A 22465-nucleotide genomic window follows, 5' to 3' on the forward strand; every position below is an offset into this window, starting at 1 on the left:
GTTGACATAAAGATGTCAGCGGAAGGCACATAATTGAAATGAAGAATTCTGAAATCTGTTGCAGAGTGTGTGTTCATACTATTTTTTTAGGAGATTCAGTTGAGCCAATTTTCCTCTTTTCAGTTCTTTAATACTCCAAACAAAGCTTCTCTTCTGCTCTGTCCCTTTCACATATTTGTTGCATATCCAAAATCACACAGCTAAATTTGGGGGGGAACTATCAAAACAACTTATAAACGTTTAGGAGGAGGGACTGGATTTTTATTAAGTATGTCTGCTGCCTCGCTCAATTGGCATTTATGAAATAAATGAATTTGTTTCAATCGTTTGTATTCACATGTACGTGACATTTGGAACGGCATCACTGTCCACTTTCAAATACAAACACATTTAAAGAACATTTAGAGGCAGAGCACTTTCATTTAAGTGTAGGTTGACTTGTATCCCATATACAGGGATCAGAACCACACTAAACCATGCTTGTTGATATGCGTGTAACTAGCAGGGTGTCAGTCAGTGTGGACAGTGATTTTTTCCCCCTGGAAATTGTGCTAGTGAGTTTTCTTGAAGACTAACTTTTAGCAGTGTACCACTATGTTCGACTGTTCGCCTAAAACAAAACCCAACCCCACCACATTTGGGGAGATGTGGTTAAACTTTGATAACAGCTGTGTATCAACAGAAGTGTAATTAGTACAGATCTGTTCCAAGTGTGGACCAGGCTAGATTACCAAAGAAGCTGCTGTGGTGGAGGACCTGGTTTCACATTAATTCCCAATATGGTTAAAACACTATTTGGCCTTCTAGATGGGCTCAGACAATGCTGTTAGTACCTGACAGAATTGAGGCTTTATCAAACAGTAGAATGGATTTAGTAATATTTCCTTCACTTCACCACAACCAGAAGCTTGTTCTAAAAACAGCTTCTTAGGTTGGTTTTAGGACTGCATCTTCCTCCCCAGTTTTATTCACTTCAGTAGCTTCCAGAACTGATTAGCTGATCGCCATATTTGGGGTCGGGAAGGAATTTTCCTCCAGGGCAGATTGCCAGAGGCCCTGGAGGTTTCTCACCTTCCTCTGCAGCGTGGGGCACGGGTCACTTGCTGGAGGATTCTCTGCAGCTTGAGGTCTTCAAACCACGATTTGAGGACTTCGATAACTCAGACATAGGTTAGGGGTTTGTTACAGGAGTGGGTGGGTGAGATTCTGTGGCCTGCATTGTGCAGGAGGTCAGAGTAGATGATCATAATGGTCCCTTCTGACCTTAAAGTCTGTGAGTCACCCTGTCTTAAAATATACATCTTTGCAAATGTTTAGATACTGCAGCTCCTCTCTAGCTTATACAAGTGCAGCCAGGAGACTGAACGCTGTGAAATACTGACCGTGCACTCCCTCCCCGAGCCCAAATGTCCATACTCCCTCCTGTACCCCAATGCCCTGCCCTAGGTCAGAGCCTGCACCCCTCACCCACTCTCCCCACAGCCTGCACCCCAAACAGGGCTGGATTACCCTTTTGTTGGCCTGCATGGGGGCAAAGGGACATGGGGTGGGGGGGCAGAGTCCTCAGAGCGAGGGGCTGCCTGAGGCAATGGGAGATGGGTCATGGCACGGCAGGGACAGCCCCGCTCCACCCAGCCCAGTACAAGGCACTGTTCACAACTGGGAGCCGCCAGACACACACTGGCCAGCCCGGCCCTGCACTGCCATCGTGCTTCTTTCCCTGGGGGAGGGCCTGTGCTTCACCATGCTACCCCCCTGCCCATCACTACAGCCCCAGAGACTCCCACAGATCACCCTGCCCAGAAACCCCTTGACCCCCAACACCCAGCGCCACGCCCTCTCGGAGACCCCCACAACCCTCCTACCCAGTCCCCCTGCGCCCAGTGCCACACCCCCAAGAGACCCCATGAAACCCCCCTGCCCAGCACCACTCTGACACCCTATGCCCAGCGCCATGCCACCTGGAGACCCCCCCCACCCATCATCGCTCGAACCTCCTACGTGCGGCACCACAACCCCCAGAGACCCACAAAAACACCCATCCCCAGCACCCCTCAGACCCTCTACGCCCAGCATCCCTACATCCAAAGATCCGCACAAGCCCCCTGCCCACCACCCCTCGGACACCCTATGCCCAGTGCCACACCATCGCCATTCAACTGTGTGGATAATCAAGAGTCTTTACAATAACTGCATAGGCATTTCTGAAATGGTTTGCATGCCTGTAATCATGGTGATTTTATTGGTCCCCATTTCGCTATTGTTTATCTGTCTGGTCTCTGCCTGGTTGGTTGATTTTTTTTTTTCTGATGAAGTAATTTTGCTGGGTGTAAACCAATGAAGGTGGTGGGATCTAATTTGTTAAATAATCAAGTGACATTATGTTTGGATTGATTAGTTAAATTACAGTAAAATGACCGATGAAGGGCATAGCTGAGAATGAGGTGTCATAAACAGGTAGCTAAGGGTTAATGTTCTTTTACCTGTAAAGGGTTAACACAGGGAACCAAACACCTGACCAGAGGACCAGTCAGGAAACAAGACTTTTTCAAATCTGGGTGGAGGGAAGTTTTGGGTGTGAGTCCTTTGTTTTTGGTCTGTTCCTTTTCTCGTCTCAGAGTGATCTTTCTATCTCCTAGCTTTCTAATCTTCTGTTTCCAAGTTGTAAGTACAAGGATAGTAAGACAATAGGTTTATATATTTTTTTGTATTTACATGTGTGTAGTTGCTGGAATGTGTTAAATTGTATTCTTTTGGAATAAGGCTGTTTATTCACTTTTTTCTTAAGCAATTGACCCTGTATATTGTCACCTTAATACAGAGATATTTTATGTCCTTTTTCTTTCTTTTTATATAAAGGTTTCTTTTTAAGACCTGTCGGAGTTTTTCTTTAGTGGGGACTCCAGGGAATTGAGTTTGCAGCTCACCAGGGAATTGCTGGGAGGAAGAAGTCAGGGGGAAAATCTCTTTGTGTTAGATTTACTAAGCCTGACTTTGCATACCCTCTGGGTGAGGGGGAGAGATTAGATCTCTCGGTACTTGTGTTTCCAGGACTGGAAGCAGGGAATCTCCTAGGGTCGTCCAGGGAGGGGAGCCTGGGAGGAAGTAACAAGGGGCGGGGGTTTATTCCCCTTTGTTGTGAGACTCAAGGAATCTGAGTCTTGGGGTTCCCCAGGGAAGGTTTTGGGGAGACCACAGTGAGCTAGGCACTGTATAATTCTTAGCTGGTGGCAGCGATACCAGGTCCAAGCTGGTAACTAAGCTTGGAGGTTTTCATGCTAACACCCATATTTTGGATGCTAAGGTCCAGATCTGGGAAGAAATGTTATGACATGAGGTGATACTGAAAGGTGTATGACAGGTTTCAGCGTAGCAGCCATGTTCGTCTGGATCCACAAAAAGAACAGAAGGACTTGTGGCACCTTAGAGATTAACACATTTATTGTAGCATAAGCTTTCATGGGCCACAACCCACTTCATCAGATGCATGTAGTGGAAAATACAGAAGGAAGATATAGATATACACAGAGAACATGAAACAATGAGTGTTACCATACACACTATAAGGAGAGCGATCAGTCAAGGTGAGCTGTTGTCATCAGGAGAGAAAAAGAACAGTTTGTCATGGTAATGAAAATGGCCCATTTCCAGCACTTGACAAGATGTAAGGAACTGGAGGGACGGGGGGAGGATAAGCATGGGGAAATATTATGCCCATGCCTGCAATTTATTCATGCCTGTCTTGTGACTGGTCAATGAATGATGCATTGTTGATGTAGGTTTACCCTGCTTATAGGTCTGCCGTGTACAGCTCATACCTTCTAACTCCATGTTGAGTCTGAAATGAATGTACATGCCATGTTTGCACTCAAATGACTGTTTTCTCTTGTAAACAATTCTCGGGGAAATCTTTTGAGAGCAAAATTGGAAATGTTTGGGCATACCTAAGGAGTAGCACATATCCTGAAAGGAATGAAGAAAGCAGGTAGACTGAACCTGCGTCGATTTGCTGTCAACTTGTCTTTGGAAGGCAAGGAATACTTTTGTTCAGATAATGCTGACACATTACACTGAAAACTTCAGTCCGTAAACTTCAGTCCTGCTGTCCCAACACTGGGATTATTTGGAGTGTTAACCTTCCCTTCATTGGCACCGAGATTGGGATCTCCAGTTTTATTAAAATTCTCCAGAATTCTCCTTTGCTTTCTATGCTAGTGGTGCAACAAACATATTGTGCAGTTACATGCGAAATGGGTATAAATTTTACCAAAAAACCCTATGACTTTGCTTCATTTCTTAAGTACCACTGACCACTACACTTACCTACATGCCTCCAGTTTCCATCCAGGACACACCACACGATCCATTGTCTACAGCCATGCTCTAAGATACAACCGTGTTTGCTCCAATCCCTCAGACAGAGACAAACACCTACAAGATCTCTATCAAGCATTCTTAAAACTAAAATATCCACCTGCTGAAGTGAAGAAACAGGTTAACAGAGCCAGAAGAGTACCCAGAACTCACCTACTACAGGACAGGCCCAACAAAGAAAATAACAGAACGCCACTAGCTGTCACCTTTAGCCCCCAACTAAAACTTCTCCAGCGCATCATCAAAGATCTACAACCTATCCTGAAGGATGACCCAGCACTCTTACAGATCTTGGGAGACAGGCCAGTCCTCACTTACAGACAGCCCCCCAACCTGAAGCAAATACTCATCAGCATGGTAAGGGGCTGGGGCCAAGGGGGTTGGATAAGGGGCAGGGAGTCCAGGGGACAATCAGGGGACAGGGAGCGGGGTGGGGGTTGAATGGGGCAGCGGTTCTGGGGGCAGGGATGGTCAGGGGGCTTGGATTGTGGGAGTTCTGGGGTCTGTCAGGACTTGGAGAGTGGGGAGAAGGGGTCAGGGCAGTCAGGGGACAGGGAGCAGGGTGGGAGGTGGGGTCCTGGGGCAATGGGGAGCATCTCGGGGGGGCAGTCAGGGGACAGGGAGCAGGGTGGGGTGGATGGGGTCAGGGCAGTCAGGGGACAGGGTGGGGTCCCAGGGCAGTGGTGGGAGGGATCTTGCGGGGGCAGTCATGGGCCAAGGAGCAGGACAGTCAGGGAGCAGGAAGTGGGTGGGACTCGGATGGGGGAAGGGCCAGGCTGTTTGGGGAGACACAGCCTTCCCTACCTGGCCCTCCATACAATTTTGGAACCTTGATGTGGCCCTCGGGCCAAAAAGTTTGCCCACTCAAAAAAGTGGGCTTTGCATTTTAATTTGATCTCATGATACGCACTATATAGAAAGCCTACATTCGCTTGCAGCTTGCGTCCCCACTACTGCGGAACCATGTTACCATTGGTCCTCCACCGGTACCAAGATGTCGACACTGCTATTTTCTAGTGCAGAGGTCGGCAACCTTTCAGAAGTGCTGTGCCGAGTCTTCATTTATTCACTCTAATTTAAGGTTTCATGTGCCAGTCATACATTTTAACATTTTTAGAAGGTCTCATTCTATAAGTCTATAATATATAACTAAACAATTGTTGTATGTAAAGTAAATAAGGTTTTTAAAATGTTTAAGAAGTAAAATTAAATTAAAATGCAGAGCCCCCCGGACCGGTGGCCAGGACCTGGCCAGTGTGAGTGCCACTGAAAATCAGCTCCCGTGCCGCCTTCGGCACCCGCGCCATAGGTTGCGTACCCCTGTTCTAGGGTGTTCCCAGCTGCAGTGTAAACGTAACCAGTTAGGGGCCATTGACTTCCCAGGGCTTCAGCACATGTTTAAGTGTTTTCCTGAACCAGGCTCTTAGATTTAACTCCCAAGCTCAGTGAGGAGTTCTGCCTACCTGGCAAAGGGCCAGATTAGGTACTCTGTGCCATTTGGATGTCATGTCTCCCTGACAGCATTTCCCTCCTACTGAGCTGGCTGGGCCGGGCAAGCAACATAAGCTGCAGCAGGAAGCATAGTGGCTATCATCACATTGGTCCCTCTGATCTTACTTGGCCTTTCTGTGGTGAGGTTTCTAAGAAGGGGAGTAGCACCTGAGCAGTGTTTACAGGAAGGAGGGAGAGCCCGCACGCAGTGGGGGAGCAGTTTTGCTGTGATACGGTAACTGCACCCAGCTAAATTTCACTCACCACGAGAGACTCATCTGCTGCTATAAACGGGTGAGATGGACTTTGTCAAAACAAGACGCTATAAAGTTTGTCTTGGTTTAGCACAAGAGCCTGTGGTTAAACGGAAACCACAACGCGAAGTAGGCCCCAGCCTCTGAAGATGTGGAGCTGAGCTGTCTTGTTCCACCCACCACAGTGATGTTTGAAAAATGAACTCACTACTGCCTTTCCTCAAAGGAACCTGCAAGGACTGCACAGGGGGCTCTTTACAGGTGGGGAAACTGAGGCATAGAGCAGAAAATGAATTGGCCCAAGGCGCGTGGCAAGGAAATTGCGGTGCGGGAATAGAACTCCTATATCCTGCTACTCATGCTAGTACTCCAGCCCCATCCTAGAAGTCTCCAGGCAACTCCAGCGCTCACTTGGTGGCAAGCAACTTGCTGGAGATTAGCAGCAGCAAATGGATAGTGCACCGAGAAGGTCAAATATTTCCCTGGGAGGCTCCAACAACAAGGTCTTAAAAAGAAATGCACTTTGCAAACAATGCTCGCAGTCACGCGCCATCTCTGAACATTAGACAGCCCTACATATGAACTAACAGCATCGGTTTTAGGCAACGCCATGAAGATTATAGCCAGGGGGAGCGTGCTGTTCCATTCAGCCCACAGGCAGGCAGCCTGAAACGGAACAGGGAAAGAATAGATCCTGGCTCCACCAGGGTAAAGCAGAGTTTTAAAGTTTGCGTTAGATTCAGTGCTGCACAAGTCACTGTTCATACTGATAGGCAGTCGCCTGCAAGGTGTGGGCACTTTAGTCTAAAGAAGGGAAGACCAGCATGTTTATGCTGAAGAGTGTGGAAATGACCAAGGTCTCCTAACCTGGATCCCAACAGCCCCCATAGCTCTGGGCCAGTCCCAACCTGGCTGTAGATGGTGATAGTACTTAACGAATCAGACATCCGTAACAGGCAATTATTAACAATCCCTTCACAGATGTGAAGCATTAGTGTCTCCAGAGCCCACCCCACAGGATCCGTGTTACTGAAACACACTGTGCCCTGACACGGATGGTCAGCATCCGATGTGCCACGTCCATGAGTAACATACTGCAGCCCCAATGTAGCACTGATGTTTACTGCTTCTCCGCGCTGTCAAACTGACAGTTTTACTCCACCCGAAAGAGACAGGGTCTCAGGTTAAGTCAAGTGATTCATTTTTATTTAAAACTGCATGTATAAAAAAAACACAACAGGATTTCTGAATTCCCCTTTACAATATTAACAAAACAAAAAGTCTACTGGCAAGACCAGGGGCGGCTCTAGGAATTTTGCTGCCCCAAGCACGGCAGGCAGGCTGCCTCTGGCGGTTTGCCAATGGAGGGTCCGCTGGTCCCGCAGCTTCAGCGGACCTCCCGCAGGTGTCCTCTGAAGCCATGGGACCAGCGGACCTTCCGCAGGCGTGCCAGTGAAGGCAGCCTGCCTGCCCCCCTTGCGGCACTGGCAGAGCTCCCCCCGCGGCTTGCCACCCCAAGTACGTGCTTGGTGTGCTGGGGCCTGGAACTGCCCCTGGGCAAGACATCAAGTAAGGCAGGGCCTAACCTCCAGCCTCTCAGAAGAATCGCCAGTTAGCTGGCTTCCGGAATGAGATATGAATGTTCCCATGTAACAGGCAGGCAACCACTGGCAAGAGTTTTCTCTTTTACACCCAATGGATGAGAGGAACTGCTATTCGCCAGACTCTGGAATTAGATTGTGCTGGTGCATCTCTGCTGTTTTCTGTGGCAAAGGGACGTCTTGCATCCATGAATGATTTAGAAGGTCTTCCAAGGATGGCCTCTCTGAAGGCCTCAAGTCCAGACACCATTTAATGAGGTGCTGGCACTCTGGGGAGAGAAAACAAGCAGTCAGTGAGTATGTGCTGCTGAGTAATGTCTGGGAAGCCTGCAAGCCTCCCTCTTTTACCACCTGCAAGTCTGCTTTGGGATCTGCCTTTCTTGCTTCACAGGACAGATGACCATGGCTGTGGCTAGGCCCTGGTCTCCACTAGGGGAGGGGGGGAATTGATCTAGGATATGCAACTGCTGTGTCTTTATGACAGTGAGTCGACAGCTGCCATCCCCCCATTGACTCCGCCTGCGCCTCTTGTGGTGCTGGAGTATAGGAGTCAAGGGGAGTGCGCTCATGGGTCAATTTATCACATCTAGACTAGACACAATAAATCGACCCCCCCCAGCTCGATCTCACAGCATCGATTCCGGCCGGAGTGTAGACCTGCCCTAGATGTGGTTTCTTAGTTACTTCCCACACCCTAGTACGTAGGTGAACCATGTCCCATCTTTGGATGGAGACTCCAAAAATACACAAGGGACCAAATTAGCAGTGCAAGTCCATGAGCAGGCCATCCTACCCCGCCATTCATACGCAGACTAATAGCAAAAATCAACTTTCCCTTCCCCGGTGAGATGATTAAACTGGAGAGTTATTCGGTTCATGCTGTTTTGTCATTTCCACTTTCTGTAAGACTGCTTCATCAGTCAGCGGCAGTAGCCACATTAAAGACCCCAGCGAGTGGCAGGAGAGTCAAGTGCTGAAGTGAACGACAACAGTGAGCCCTGAAGCAGCTGTCTAAGGCAGGGAAGACAGCGGGATCCCCAGCATTTCCCGGGGATTCAATAGCATGAAGCATCTCATTGAGTTCAAGACATGAAGGGACCACTAGATCACAGACTATGCCTTGCATGTCTCGTTGGTTGCATGAAGTGATGATAAATGCACCTCTAAGTCATCATATTATCGCTCTGTCAGTGTGGCATTCAGGCTAAGCAGTTGTTCGCCCAGCTCTAACACTACAAAAGAGTGTGCTCACCTGGAGAGATGCGCCGCCGAAAGCAGATGCGGCCCTTAATAATCTCCTCATCATGTTCAAAGGGGAGAATCCCGCAGACCATGTCATACAGCAGGACCCCCAGAGACCAGACTGTGGCTGACGTGGCATGGTATTGGTGATTGAGGATCCATTCTGGGGGGCTGTACACTCTGGTCCCTGTGGAGGAGATCAGAGGAGCACGGTTAGCAGAAATATTTCATCTCTTACCCTAAGCAGAGCAACCAGTTATTAATGATTTGTTCAGGTGTTATCAGGGTGACCAAGAGACCAAGTCAGGTACTTCAGCCCCCAATTCAGGTTGCAATATCTTAGTATTGTTTAACTTTCAGCCCAGTTTGATTGGGATTTAAACCCCTAGGTGCTTAGACTACAAATGAAGCAGAACCAAATGGAGTGCAAACAACCATGTTTTTCAGCTGCAATACAAGCCACAATAAATAACAGGTTTCTTAAGGCCACCATTATCCTGACTTCATCTCTGTCAATGTAACCATTTCTCAGTGAGGTAAAGAGAGAGGCAGGTTGCAGATGCTTCAGTCTATGGTGACCCAGTGCAGCCAGAGCATTTTGGGAGGGGCTGAGGCCTTGTCTACTGCACAACAAGGACCCCAGACAACCTTACAGTCCTTTCTACATAAAAGGGTTTCCTTGCTTAACCCAAAGAAGGGCAGATACCTTGAAGAGTTTATTCCTTTTCTGGCACTGACTACTGTTGAGTCAGCCAGGGATAAAGCCTGCCTACTCCAGAGCTGGGGACAAAGGTTTGTTGTACAACTTCAAGGGAGTGGTTTTAGTTTGTACCGTTGTGCATGTGATAATTATGCTTGGAACCCTGGTTTTGGCCTCTGCAGAGGCTTACGCCCTTTGCCTTTGTTGTATCTGATCTCTTCCCTTCTGGCAGGAAGAGGAGACTGAGGTCAGAGCTCCTAGTCTGGTTTCTGGCCACGTGACTACTGTTTACAAACTTTGGGTTGTAAAAAGAAACCTGGTGTTCCACCGGGGGCACCACTAGCTTGGGAAATTCTGCAGGAGATGGGTGGTTGGGAGGGGAAAACCCATCCCTTGTCATCAACCGTTACATTAAAAACAAAAAATGCAGCACCCATCCTGCAGGGCAGAAGCAGAACAAACCCTCAACAACAAACAGTGATCTGGTTTTTTGAAAGTCAACGGCCCTATCCTGAATGTATCTTTCAAGTGCATCAGAAAGAATGCCTGCTGCTCTGTTTATTTGTCCCCCACGCAGATCCCTGCATCCCTGCTCCAATGTCAAACAGTCCTCCCTGGGTCTGGCTCCCCCCTCCCCAAAGATCTGACTCAGGTGCCTTTGGGGAGCAGAGGAAAGGGAGCCAGCTGTAAGCAGATCTCCCACCGATCCTATTTCACAACATTCATCCCGTAACAAAACACAACTTTCCAATTAAATGAATAATTTACCGAGATGGCAGAGACAGCAGCTTCTCCTCTTGATCCCCTCACCACATTGATGTCCATCCGTCCCCACAGAAAGAAACTGCACAAGAGCCCTCTTCTTTATTCTTGGGAGGAGGGGACTTCCCCTCCCCTGCATTCTAGCTGGTAGATTAGGGTAGGATCCAACACCTGAGCAGCCATGGCTGCAGAGAGGTTTCACTCAATCTTTCCCCATCTAGGAGGTGAGGCAGATTCTGTTTGCACCACCCCTGGAGGGTGGAATACCAGCCAGACCCCTGGTGAAATGCTACAGATGTCATGGACCTAGAGAAAACCAAATCACTGGAACCAGAGCCCAACTTTCTCCTCTTATTGCTCACAGGGACTCCAGAGATTGATGCTTGTGAGTTCACACCCGGTTTCTGCCATGTGCCCCCACCCCCAACCCCTGCATGACATGGGCAGCTGCCACCGGTTAACACCCAACAAAAGGGCAAACACATTTGTTAAATGCTTTTTGGATACAAGGCAGGGAGGAAAGCCCCAAAGGTATCAAAGCTGCACATCACACAAGAGTATATTTAGCAAATGAGAATGGCAGGGGGAGGAGGGAACAAACCATTCCCTGGCTGGGAAGTTACTGAACATTTACAGGCAGAGAACAACTCATTTCAAAGACGAATTTCCCTGGATTCCATCCCTATGCAGATAAAATAGAAGGGGATGGAAATAGACACTCACCATCAAAATCAGTGTACACTGTGTCCTTGAGTAATGTCCCAGACCCAAAATCTATGAGTTTAAGTTCCCGGCTGTTCAGATCAACCAGGATGTTCTCATCTTTGATATCCCGGTGCAATACCCCACAGCTATGACAGTGCTGAACCGCCTCCACAACCTGTCGGAAAAAGCTGCGGGCCTGCTCCTCGGGGAGAGCACCCTGCTCCGTGATGAAGTCAAAGAGGTCCTGCACAGGATCAGGTCGCTCCAAAACCAAGACAAAGCTGTTCGGTCTCTCAAACCAGTCCAAGAGCGGAATGATTCCCCGGAAGCCTGAGCCCACTTTCTTCAGGAGCAGGATCTCCATGGGCACTCTGCTCCCGCAAGGCTTCAGAGAGAGAGAAAGGAGAGCTCCATCAGAGGCAGGCAAATCGACCCACAAAGTCAAGAACTACTGTGACGAAGTGGGACTGGTTTTAATGTTCCCTCTGAATACTGTGGGGGGGGGCCTCAGCTCTGGCCGACCCTCTGTCACCTGGCAACTAATGGCCAGGCCCTTCCTCCCCGCAGACTATGGGTGCCATTGGGCACCCACGACCTAAAGGGGGGCAGGAAATTGGAAGAGCCTGGTGTAACTCTTCCCCCATGAAGAGGGGGATGCTGGGGCATCCCTGGGAACGTGCGTAGGTTTGAACTTCCCCAGGGCACTGGCTAAAGTGACCCCACTCAGTTCAGTCTCGAAGGGGGGAGAGGTGTGATGAAGCGGGATTGATTTTAAGGTTCTCTCTGATTACTGTAAGGGGGCTCAGCTCTGGCCGACCCTCTGTCACCTGGCAACTAATGGCCAGGCCCTTCCCCCCTGCAAGGGGATGTTAAAGGGTTGGAGACAGAGAGATCAGGTGACCTCCTGGCCCGGGAAAGAGACACAGCTCAGAGAGGAGGGGCTGGAGGGGGTCTGGGAGTTTTTGGAAGCTGATTGGAAAATGGAGGGGAGCCCCGAGGAGGCTCGGGCCTCCCAGCGGGGCTGTGGCTTCCCTGGGGCCCCTGACGGACCTAACTAAGGGGGGCTCTTGTGGTCTGTACTGGGAAGACCTGTTCTGGACTGTGTTCCTGTCATCAAATAAACCTCTGTTTTACTGGCTGGCTGAGAGTCACGTCTGACTGCAAAATGGGGGTGCAGGACCCTGTGGCTTCCCCAGGACCCTGCCTGGGTGGACTAGCTGGGGGAAGCACATGGAGGGGCACATGCTGAATGCTACGTGTGAGCTTCCTGCCCTAAAGACAGTATGCTCCAAGGGAGAGGAGTCTCCTCAAAGCCCTGACTGGCTTTGTGGGGAGCAGTTCCAGAGCATCGCCCGGGGACTCCGTGACAACTGGTGGCAGGGGTGAGATCTACTGCACCCTGTGGACAGTGCTTCTTGCAGTAAGTGACTGGAGAGCAGTAAAACTAAGGGGATTGATGGGGCCCAGGCATGCCGAAGATTCAGAGAGAGACAGTTTTAGGGGACGATTAACCCTTGGGAGTGTGTGACCAGAGAGAAGGCTCTCGCAGGAACAGGGTCCCCTGGGGGATCACAGCGAGCAGTCCTACGGGCGGAGGAGTCTGCCACTTGACCCTGGCAGAGAGGTGATGACCTCAAGGACTGGCACGCTTGGGGTCTCCCTGGAAACCATGGGGAGCAGTGAGCACCCAGGCCTGCAAGTGGACAGCAGGAAGATGTATGCCAAGACCCTTAAGGGCAACCTGGTGGAGCTGTGCAAGCAGAGGGGGCTGTGCATGGGGAGGCTCACCAAAGACCAGCTGATTGCCCAGCTGGAGGAGGGAGATCGCTTGAATGAACTGATCCCTGTCTCTGAGGGAAGCAGCCTGGAAGATGCAGCGCAGGCACCTGTGTCTGTCCCCACTGGGAGTGGTCAGCCGCCGGCTGAGGGCTTCCCGAGACCCCCTCTTCCTATGCCTAGGGGAAGGGCGGGGAGGAGCCCAGCGAATACCGAGGGCACCGTGACACCCCCAGCCAGCAGGGGATCCTCCCGGCAAAGCTCACCCCCCAGCAGGGGATAATCCCGGCGACGCTCGGCATCCGTGGAGCAGAACTGGCTGAAGTGAGAGAGAGAGCTAAAAATGAGAGAGCTGGAGGATCGTGAAAAACAGAGGAAGCATGAGGAGAGACAAAGACAATGGGAGCTGGAGGAAAAAGAGAGACAGAGGGAACATGAAGAACAACAGCATCAGCATAAGCTGGAACTGGTGAGGCTGAGGGGCAGCGGGCCCCCGACTGCGGTGAGCGAGGGGGGGCCCAGGACGGCGCAGAGTTTGATAAGTGCATCCTGGCCCAGCGTAAGGAGGGGGAGGACATGGATGACTTCCTGGATGCTTTTGAGATGGCCTGCGAGCTGCACCAGGTAGATCCTGTGGACAGGCTCCAGGTTCTCACTCCTTACTGGACACCAAGGCCATGGCATTGTACTGCCAGCTGGGAGAGGAGGAGAAAGGGAACTACAAACTATTCAAGCAGGAGTTTGGGCTGACTCCTGAGATGTACCGGGAGAGATTCCGGAGTCAGGATAAAACCCCTGAGGTCTCATATCTGCAGCTAGCCGTCCGCATGGAGGGATACGCCAGCAAGTGGGCAGATGGGGCCCAGACGAAGGGGGGCCTGGTTAAACTGCTGGCACTGGAGCAACTGTATGAGCAGTGCCCATCCGACCTGAGGCTGTGGTTGAGGGACCAAAAGCCAGAGAACCCGCGACATGCAGGGCAGTTGGCCGATGCGTTTGTGAAGAGCCGGTCGGGGGGGTGGCAGGGAGGAGTCCCAAAGGAACAGGCCCACCGCGATGCAGAAAGAGAGTGATCCTTGGACCTCCCATAAGGAAAACGTGGAGAACCCCCTCCCAAGGGGAACATCCGGCATCAGGGCCAACCGACCAGCTCGAGGGGACCAGTGGGACATGCGCTGCTATCACTGTGGCCAAAGAGGCCACAAACAGACCCAGTGCCCCAGGCTCAGGTATAGACCAAGCAAACTGAACCCACAGAGGGTTAACTGGGTAGCGGCCCAGCTGGACAAGGGGCAGGTTTCCCAGGAAAGGGGGGCTGGCAGCTTATCAACTGTTCAGGAGGGAGAAGGGCCCCAGGCCACCTCCTCCACTGAGCTGGATGCTCTGGACATCAGGTTTTTCGTTTACAAGGTGGGCACTGGGCTGTCCCTACAGAGCGAGTGCTTTGTTGCCCTGGAGGTGGATGGGAGGAAGGTCTATGGATACAGGGACATGGGCGCTGAGGTAACACTGGCCCGACCCGAGGTGGTAGCTCCAGATCAGGTGATGCCCAACATCCTATCTGACCCTGATGGGGGTGGGTGGGACCCCATTCAAGGTTCCTGTGGCAAGAGTACACTTGAAATGGGGGGACAAGGAGGGCTCCAAGAAAGTAGGAATGCACCTCCATTTACCCACTGAGGTGTTAATGGGGGAGGACATGGAGAACTGGCCAAGCAACCCCCAGGGTGCCCTGGTCGTGACCTGTAGCCCAAGCCTGCATGCGACACTGCGCCCTGACCTCGGGAAGGGTACCTTGCCCGAGGAGCAGAACCCTGCCCTGGTGGGGAGAGAATGCCCAGAGACACAGCTCAAGGAGGCTGCAGCTTCAGACCCAGCTGGTGAGAGAGAGCAGGTCCCCATTGCTGCCCCAGCTGCTGAGTTCCAGGCTGAGTTGCAGAAAGATCCCTCCTTGTGGAAGATAAGGGCCCTGGCCGACCTCAGTGTGGTACAGACCATGGGAGGAAGTGGCTGGAAAAAGTTCCTGTGGGAGAAGGGGTTCCTGTACCGAGAATGGGCTCCCCCTGGGAAAATGGAGTCGGGGGGGATCAGGAGGCAGCTGGTGGTACCCTGGAAATACTGCCGCCAGCTGCTGTGCCGGGCCCATGATATCCCCCTCTCAGGGCACCAGGGAACCTGGCGTACCCAGCAGAGGCTGCTACACAACTTTTACTGGCCTGGGGTCTTTACTCATGTCTGTCAGCACTGCCGCTCCTGTGACCCCTGCCAGAGGGGTGGGGAAGGCCCGAGACAAGGGGAAAATGGCTGTAGGACCCTTGCCCAGCACAAAGGAGCCTTTCCAGAGGGGGGCCAGGGTCAAAAGGGGGGGCTCTGAACCAAGAGAGCCCGAATCACAGCCCCTCAGACTGGAACGCAGGGAGAAGACCTCAGCCCAGTTTGAACCCCAGGGGTATTAGGGTGGGGAAAGGACATGAGCCACATAAGCCTTCCCACCTGCAGACTACAGGTGCCATCGAGCACCCGCAACCTAAAGGGGGGCAGGAAACTGGAAGGACCTGGTGTAACTCTTCCCCCACGAGGGGGGGACGCTGGGGCATCCATGGGAACGCGGATAGGTTTGAACTTCCCCAGGTCACTGGCTGAAGTGACCCCGCTCAGTTCGGTCTTGAAGGAGGGAGAGGTGTGATGAAGTGGGACAGGTTTTAAGGTTCCCTCTGATTACTGTGGGGGGGCTCAGCTCTGGCCGACCCTCTGTCACCTGGCAACTAATGGCCGGGCCCTTCCCGCCTGCCACGGGATGTTAAAGGTGTTGGAGACAGAGAGATCAGGTGACCTCCTGGCCCGGGAAAGAGAGACAGCCCCGAGAGGAGGGGCTGGAGGGGGTTTGGGAGTTTTTGGAAGCTGATTGGAAAATGGAGGGGAGCCCCAAGGAGGTTCAGGCCTCCCAGCGGGGCTGTGGCCTCCCTGGGGCCCCAGACGGACCTAACTAAGGGGGGTCTTGTGGTCTGTACTGGCAAGACCCGTTTTGGACTGTGTTCCTGTCATCTAATAAACCTCTGTGTTACTGGCTGGCTGAGAGTCACGTCTGACTGCAAAGTGGGGGTGCAGGACCCTGTGGCTTCCCCAGGATCCTGCCTGGGCGGACTCGCTGGGGGAAGCACATGGAGGGGCACCTGCTGAATGCTCCATGTGAGCTTCCTGCCCTAAAGACAGTCTGCTCCAAGGGAGAGGAGGCTCCCCAAAGTCCTGACTGGCTTTGTGGGGAGCAGTTCCAGAACATCGCCCGGGGACTCCGTGACAGCTACCTATGACACCTTCACTACATAGCCAAGACCATGCAATGCAGAGCCACAGCAGATATCCCTGCCCAAGACACTTACCAGCTCTCCCCAGTCAGAAACCCAGTCCCGGTCCACATGCTTGATGGCTACCTAGGACACAACCAGAACCAGCCAGACAATCAGAATCGGGTCAAGCAACCCCAGAAAGAGGGGAGGCAAACAAGGGACCAGTGAAGAGGAGGCAAGATGGTGGCTATGCCAGGGCAAAGCAAAGGAGATGTAACGAGGTAAGGGACGGGTCTCTCACCAAAGATGGCGCTCTATAGAGCAGCATGCATGAGAAGCGGGCTTCAGAGGTGGGGTGGGGGGGTCCCTGTTCAGGTTCTACTCACCGGGGCGCTGTCCGACAGGCGGGTGCCCGAGTAGACAGAACCAAAGCCACCCATGCCCAGCAGCGGGCCCACCTGGTACAGCTTCTCCAGCGGCTCCTTCTCCTTCCCTGCAGGGAGAGAGACACAGACACCAGGATCAGACCCAGCTGTGTCCTCAAAAGACCAGGCCAACTCTCTAAACCAGGCCAGACCCTCATTCCTCCTCAGAACGACTCCTAACCCCCCAAAACCGGAAAGACCCACATCTCTCCCCAAGCCAAACCAAAGCAGACCCACATCCCTCCTCAGAACGACCCCCATCCCCAAAACCAGACCATACCCACATCCCTCCTCAGAATGACCCCCTAAAACCAGACTAGACCCACATCCCTCCCCAAGCCAAACCAGAGCAGGCCCCCATCCCTCCTCAGAATGAGCCCCATCCTCCAAACCGGAGCAGACCCACATCCCTCCTCAGAACAACCCCCACCCCCCAAAACCAAACCATACCCACATCACTCCTCAGAATGACCCCCCACCCTCCAAAACCAGACCAGACTCACACCCCTCCCCCGGCCAAACCGAGCAGACCCCCCATCCCTCATCAGAACAACCCCCCACCCCCCAAAACTGGACCAGACCCACATCCCTCCTCAGAATGACCCCCCGTCCCAAACCGGACCAGACCCACATCCCTCCTCAGAACGACACCCACTGCCAAAACCAGACCAGACCCACATCACTCCTCAGAATGACCCCCCGTCCCAAACCGGACCAGACCCACATGCCTCCCCAAGCCAAACCGGACCAGACCCACATCCCTCCTCAGAACGAATCCCCACCCCCACCCCAGAATTAGACCAGACCCACATCTCTCCCCAAGCCAAACCAGAGCAGACCCCCATCCCTCCTCAGAACAAGCCCCACCCCCCTAAACCGGACCAGACCGACATCCCTCCCCCAAACCAGATCAGACTTCCTTGCAACCCAAACTGAATCAGACTCCTCTATGAGCCTCTCCAATGCCTAGCAGGACAGGGCGCCTCCCAAACTGATCCCGGCCTGTTCCGGGCCCCCCCACTGCAGACCCCCACCCCTGCAGTCCATCCAAACCAAACTGAACCCAACTGAGCCTCACCTGGCTGTAGCTTGGCCGGGTGCAGTTCCCCTTCGGACCCGGACCACAGGTTGGCCAGCGAGCTGGACTTGGAGAGCAGCATCCCCATCCTGTCCCCTTACTCCAGGACTTTCCTTTCAATAGAGAAACACTAGTAATTCTATCATAGCGTCCAGTACCAGGTGACTTGGTGTCACGGAGTGTGGGGGAGTCACGGCCCTGCACCCCCCTTCCTGCGATTCTCTGAGACTCTCAGCCAGCCAGTAAAACAGGTTTATTAGATGACAGGAAGATGGTCTAAAACAGAGCTTGTAGATACAGGAAACAGGACCCCTTAGCCAGGTCCATCTTGAGGGGCAGGGAGCCCAGTGCCCTGCCTGGGCTGGGTCTCTCTCCATTTTCCCAGCCAGACTCTCCAGTTTGTGTCTTTCCCTGACCAGGAGTCCCCTGATCCCTCTGTTCTCCAACACCTTCAGGTGGCACCTTGCAGGGAAGGAGCCCACGCCATTAGTTGCCAGGACACAGGGTGCTGGCCATTCTCTGTACAGACACCATCACACCGGCCCTCTAGGGCTCTGCAACAATCACACACCCTGATCCCCCCACCCAGACACTTAAGAAAGACAAAGGGGAAACTGAGGCACCCACACAGTATTCACAGAAAACAATAAGAACAGACCCACTTTGTCACACTTGGTCAAACAGGGAGCGGGATGGAGGAGAGGAGGGATTAGGCGAGTGGTAGCAGGGGAACACAGGCAGGGGGCTGGAGGAGAGGAGGGGCTGGGCAAGTGGCAGTGGGGGGACATGGGGCGGGGGCTGGAGGAGAGGAGGGACTGGGCGTGCAGCGGGGACACAGGGAAGGGGTGCAGGAGAGGAGGGACTGAGCAAGGGGCAGTGGGGGGACAAAGGGAAGGGGTGCAGAAGAGGAGGGACTGAGCGAGCGGCAGTGGGGGAACACAGGGAAGGGGGTGGAGGAGAGGAGGGACTAGGCGAGTGGCAGCAGCGGGGACACAGGGAGGTGGGTGCAGGAGAGGAGGGACTGGGCGAGCGCAGTGAGGACACAGGGAGGGGGTGGAGGAGAGGAGGGACTGGGCGAGCGGCCGTGGGGACATGGGGAGGGGGGTGGAGGAGAGAAGGCACTGGGTGAGCAGCGGGGGGGACATGGAGCAGGGTGCAGGAGAGGAGGGACTGGGCTAGTGGGAGAAGGGACACAGGGAGGGGGCTGGAGGAGAGGAGGGACTGGGCGAGCAGCAGTGGGGACATGAGGAGGGGGGTGCAGGAGAGAAGGGACTGGGCGAGCAGTAGGGGGAACACAGAGGGGGGTGCAGGAGAGGAAGGAGTGGGCGAGCAGCAGCGGGGAGACATGGGGAGGGTGGTGGAAGAGAGGAGGGACTGGGCGAGTGGCAGCAGAGACACAGGGAGGGGCGGATCAGGAGAGGAGGGACTGGGCAAGCGGCAGTGGGGACATGGGGAGGGGGGTTCAGGGGCGGAGGGTCTGGATGAGCAGCAGTGGGGACACAGGGAGGGGTGCAGGGGAGGAGGGACTGGGCGAGTGGGAGAAGGGACACAGGGAGGGAGCTGGAGGAGAGGAGAGACTGGACGAGCGGCAGTGGGGGGACACGGGGAGGCTACTGCAATACAAAAGAAAAGTATAATCTGTCTGGAAACACACTGTAATAATCAGTTTATGATATTCAGCTCAACTGAATTGCCATGGTAATTAGCAACTTATTCTTACATTAGTTAATTCCAGTGTGACCCATACAAATGAGATACACTTTCCCTTTTAAACAAATGCTTTATATTTCATCTTTAGAAATGTTTTCCTTTTTTTTTTAAACTTTCAATCACTGTCAAAAGTTCTACAGATTCCCCCTTAACAGCATCATTCTTGGCAGTTCTCCAAGTGCACTCACTGTTCCCAGGTCTAGAACCATATATTTGTTAAAGGGACACTGTCAATTTGAAATCTACCAATTTTTTAAAAAACAGGTTCAAATAAGTTTTATACACTACCCTGGCCCTCAATCCCTATGCCAAAATTAATGGTTTTACAGTTGCATATTCCTGTTTTTAAAGGTGTTTTTCTTTTTCCCATGGCTCTGTGAAAGACTCACACAAACAACAGAAGAAACTAACTATATGGCCTAGCAGTTAAAGCATTACATTGGGGCTCAGGGTGATCTGGGTTCTAGTCCTGGCTCTGCTGAGGGCCTGGTGGATGATCTTGGGCAAATCACGTCCCCCTCTCTGTGCCTCAGTTTCCCCGTATGTAAAACAGAGATAAAGATACTGTTCTCCTCTGAGATCTACTGATGTAAAGTGCTATAGAAGAGATAGGGAGTATTATAATGAAATTGTATATTTGATATAACTTTTTGAATAGCCAAGGCAAGCAAACAGAAAACAGTATTTTTTCAATAGCCTGTCAGTACAATAATTTTACTTGCAACAAATGTAAACAGTTGTAAATTCAGACAGAAGGTGAGTTTTAAGTTAATGGTGTCACTTTAAGGCATAGGACATCTTTGAAGATGGTCCTACTTAAGCAATTCAACATTTTCCTCTCTATTTTCGTGGGTAACCTATCCTTATGCTGTTCCATCAAGCACTGCAAAAGGCTGAATATTATTTCTCATATGTTCATCGCAGAGTAAGAATTCCAATCACAAGATAAGGGAAGTGCATTGCCCAATGTGCATTCGTGCATAAAATATTTCATCAATACTTTTCAGGTTGCTTTAACAATTAGCTCTCTTGATGACTAACTCTACAAAGGTCTTGTCTCATGATGAACTTGTATTACCTGTTGACAATAATCAATAATCTCATCTCAACAGATCTAAAATCTGAAAATAAACATAAAAAGTTGGTCTTCTGGAAAGTCTGAAGACAGGTCAGTCATAAATACTGCTTTATTCTTTGCCCCCAGAATATACAGATTAGCAAAGAGAACTTGCTTCAAAACCCAAATCCAAAACCTCAAACTTCAGTCCCTGAAATCTGAAGCTATGTACATATACAAGAGCTATATCCAGCAAATCCTAGCCAGGGCGCTCTACTGGCAACCAGATAATGGGGCTCACTAGGTTGCTCTTTGAGTTTGGTTTTAAAAGATAAGCAGTAATACAGCATTCAAAGTAATACAGTTACAACATGACACTTCACGTTTCTGGGGGGAAAACCTCAGTTATTTGCTAGGAATTCAATGTGAAAGAGAGAGGAGGAGGAGTTAAGAGAAACAAAACTATTTTTATCTCTTTTCAGGGAAAAAAAAAAGCAGAGAATACAGGGCCACTGAACTCTCCCTTTAGTTAACACAGGTAGGTTGTGTCTACAGATTTCTGAGTAGGAGTCGGACTCTGAGGGGAAGTAGCCAGGAAAACCAGCTATTGTGTAGGGGCACTAAGGTATATCCAGGGTGACACTGATGAGCTCAGAGGAGGTTATTGTTTTGCCTGATGTATTAAAGACATGGAAGGGACAAGCAGTCAGCTGGCCACCTTGTGGGCCTAAACTGGCAATTCTCGATGGCCTGCTCTACACTGGGCGGGGGGAGAAGGGGAACTGATCTAAGTTATGCAGCTTCAGCTACACACATATAACCTTCACTCCTTAGAGACCAGGATGTTCTTTCACCTTTCCTGTGGCACAGGCCCTTCACATTCAGAGGAGCGAGCCAGGCACACACCCTATGGATCTGTTTTCTGGGAAGATGTGTACAGTACACAGCCATTTGGAATTTGTCTCTTGATGTCGCTATTCTAAACTGACATTAATTCCTAGCCAGCCAGACCCTCGCCCTACACTATGCCACACCATCCATCCAACCCCAGCCCTTCCTACCAACCCCCCACTACACCATGATGTCCATCTTCCCTCCCCACATCTGCCCCACTCACCCACCATGGCTCCCCCCCTTTCCACCTCAGTCTCGGCTGGTTAAACTGTACTGGGAGCCCCCTGCAATGGGCCAGCCTGTCCTCAAGCCACCAGGGGTGATGGCAGAGGCCCCGCCCCGAGACCCCTTTCATCTCCGAAGGCTAGAGCAGGAAAGAGGGGCTGGGCAGGGGGTCTCCAGGACAGAGGAGCTGGGGTAGATGTTCGGGGGGGGGGGCTAGGTCAGTAGGTTTCCCCCTATGATACGTGGCTCCCTGGGGGTCTGCAGATCACGTCTGAGATGTCCAGCGCGGTCTGCACCTCCCTTTGAAATGCTTGGGAGGGGCCCCAAATGGAAAAGGTTGCAAAGCACTGGGTTCCAGGCCTGGCTGGTGGAGCTCAGGGGGGGTGCTGGGGAGGGGGTTACAGATGGAGGAAGGGGAGGGGTCATGGAATGGGGGAGTACTGGAGGGCCAAGGTAGGTGTTGGGGGGGGCAAAGGCAGGACTAGGGGCTAGAGGAGGGGGGTAGGGGGTGTTTTGCGGTGGGGCGTAGAAGAGGGGGACCGGGAGTATTTGGGGAGGGGGCGGGGCGTATGTAGGAATCTCGCCCTCCCCCACTTTACCCGCTCACGCTCCAGGCTGCGCCACGTGCCGCTCAGCAACCACCTCCGGAGCGCCTTAGGGCCACGTGAAGTCCTCGGGAAGCTCCGCCCCTCCCGGCACAGCCAATAGGAAGAGGAGACAGAGCCCTGACCAATCGGAGCGCAAGAAGAAAGTTTCCCCCCGCTCCGGTGTTTGAGAGCGAGGGTGGGGGCTGCCTGCAATGACCAGACCCCCCCAGTAGGGTGCAGTAGGGGGCTGCAGTGACCAGATACCCTCAGGGTGCAGCAGGGAGGGGGGGCAGTGAC

General features: G+C 52.1%; 1 protein-coding gene across 1 annotated transcript; it reads right to left on the reverse strand.

The window, feature by feature from the left end:
* Positions 1–7831: 7831 nt before the first annotated feature.
* LOC115642558 (serine/threonine-protein kinase pim-1-like) lies at positions 7832–17783 on the reverse strand. The gene is made up of 6 exons (XM_030546184.1): positions 17696–17783; positions 16579–16685; positions 16286–16336; positions 11148–11514; positions 8973–9149; positions 7832–7989 (listed from the first exon to the last, which is right to left on the reverse strand). The coding sequence occupies exons 1-6, from the start codon at positions 17781–17783 to the stop codon at positions 7832–7834; spliced, it is 948 nt and encodes a 315-aa protein (XP_030402044.1).
* Positions 17784–22465: the final 4682 nt, after the last annotated feature.

This window comes from Gopherus evgoodei, unplaced genomic scaffold (assembly GCF_007399415.2).
Source record: "Gopherus evgoodei ecotype Sinaloan lineage unplaced genomic scaffold, rGopEvg1_v1.p scaffold_41_arrow_ctg1, whole genome shotgun sequence".
Classification (NCBI taxonomy): Eukaryota; Metazoa; Chordata; order Testudines; family Testudinidae; genus Gopherus; species Gopherus evgoodei.

Excerpts from the sequence above, each read along its gene's own strand:
- LOC115642558 (XM_030546184.1), bottom strand. The coding sequence starts at position 17,783 with ATGGGGATGCTGCTCTCCAAGTCCAGCTCGCTGGCCAACCTGTGGTCC. Across the intron at positions 16,686-17,695 it reads CCCGGCCAAGCTACAGCCAG|GGAAGGAGAAGGAGCCGCTG; the intron begins GTGAGGCTCAGT and ends CTCTCCCTGCAG. Across the intron at positions 16,337-16,578 it reads GCCTGTCGGACAGCGCCCCG|GTAGCCATCAAGCATGTGGA; the intron begins GTGAGTAGAACC and ends GTTGTGTCCTAG.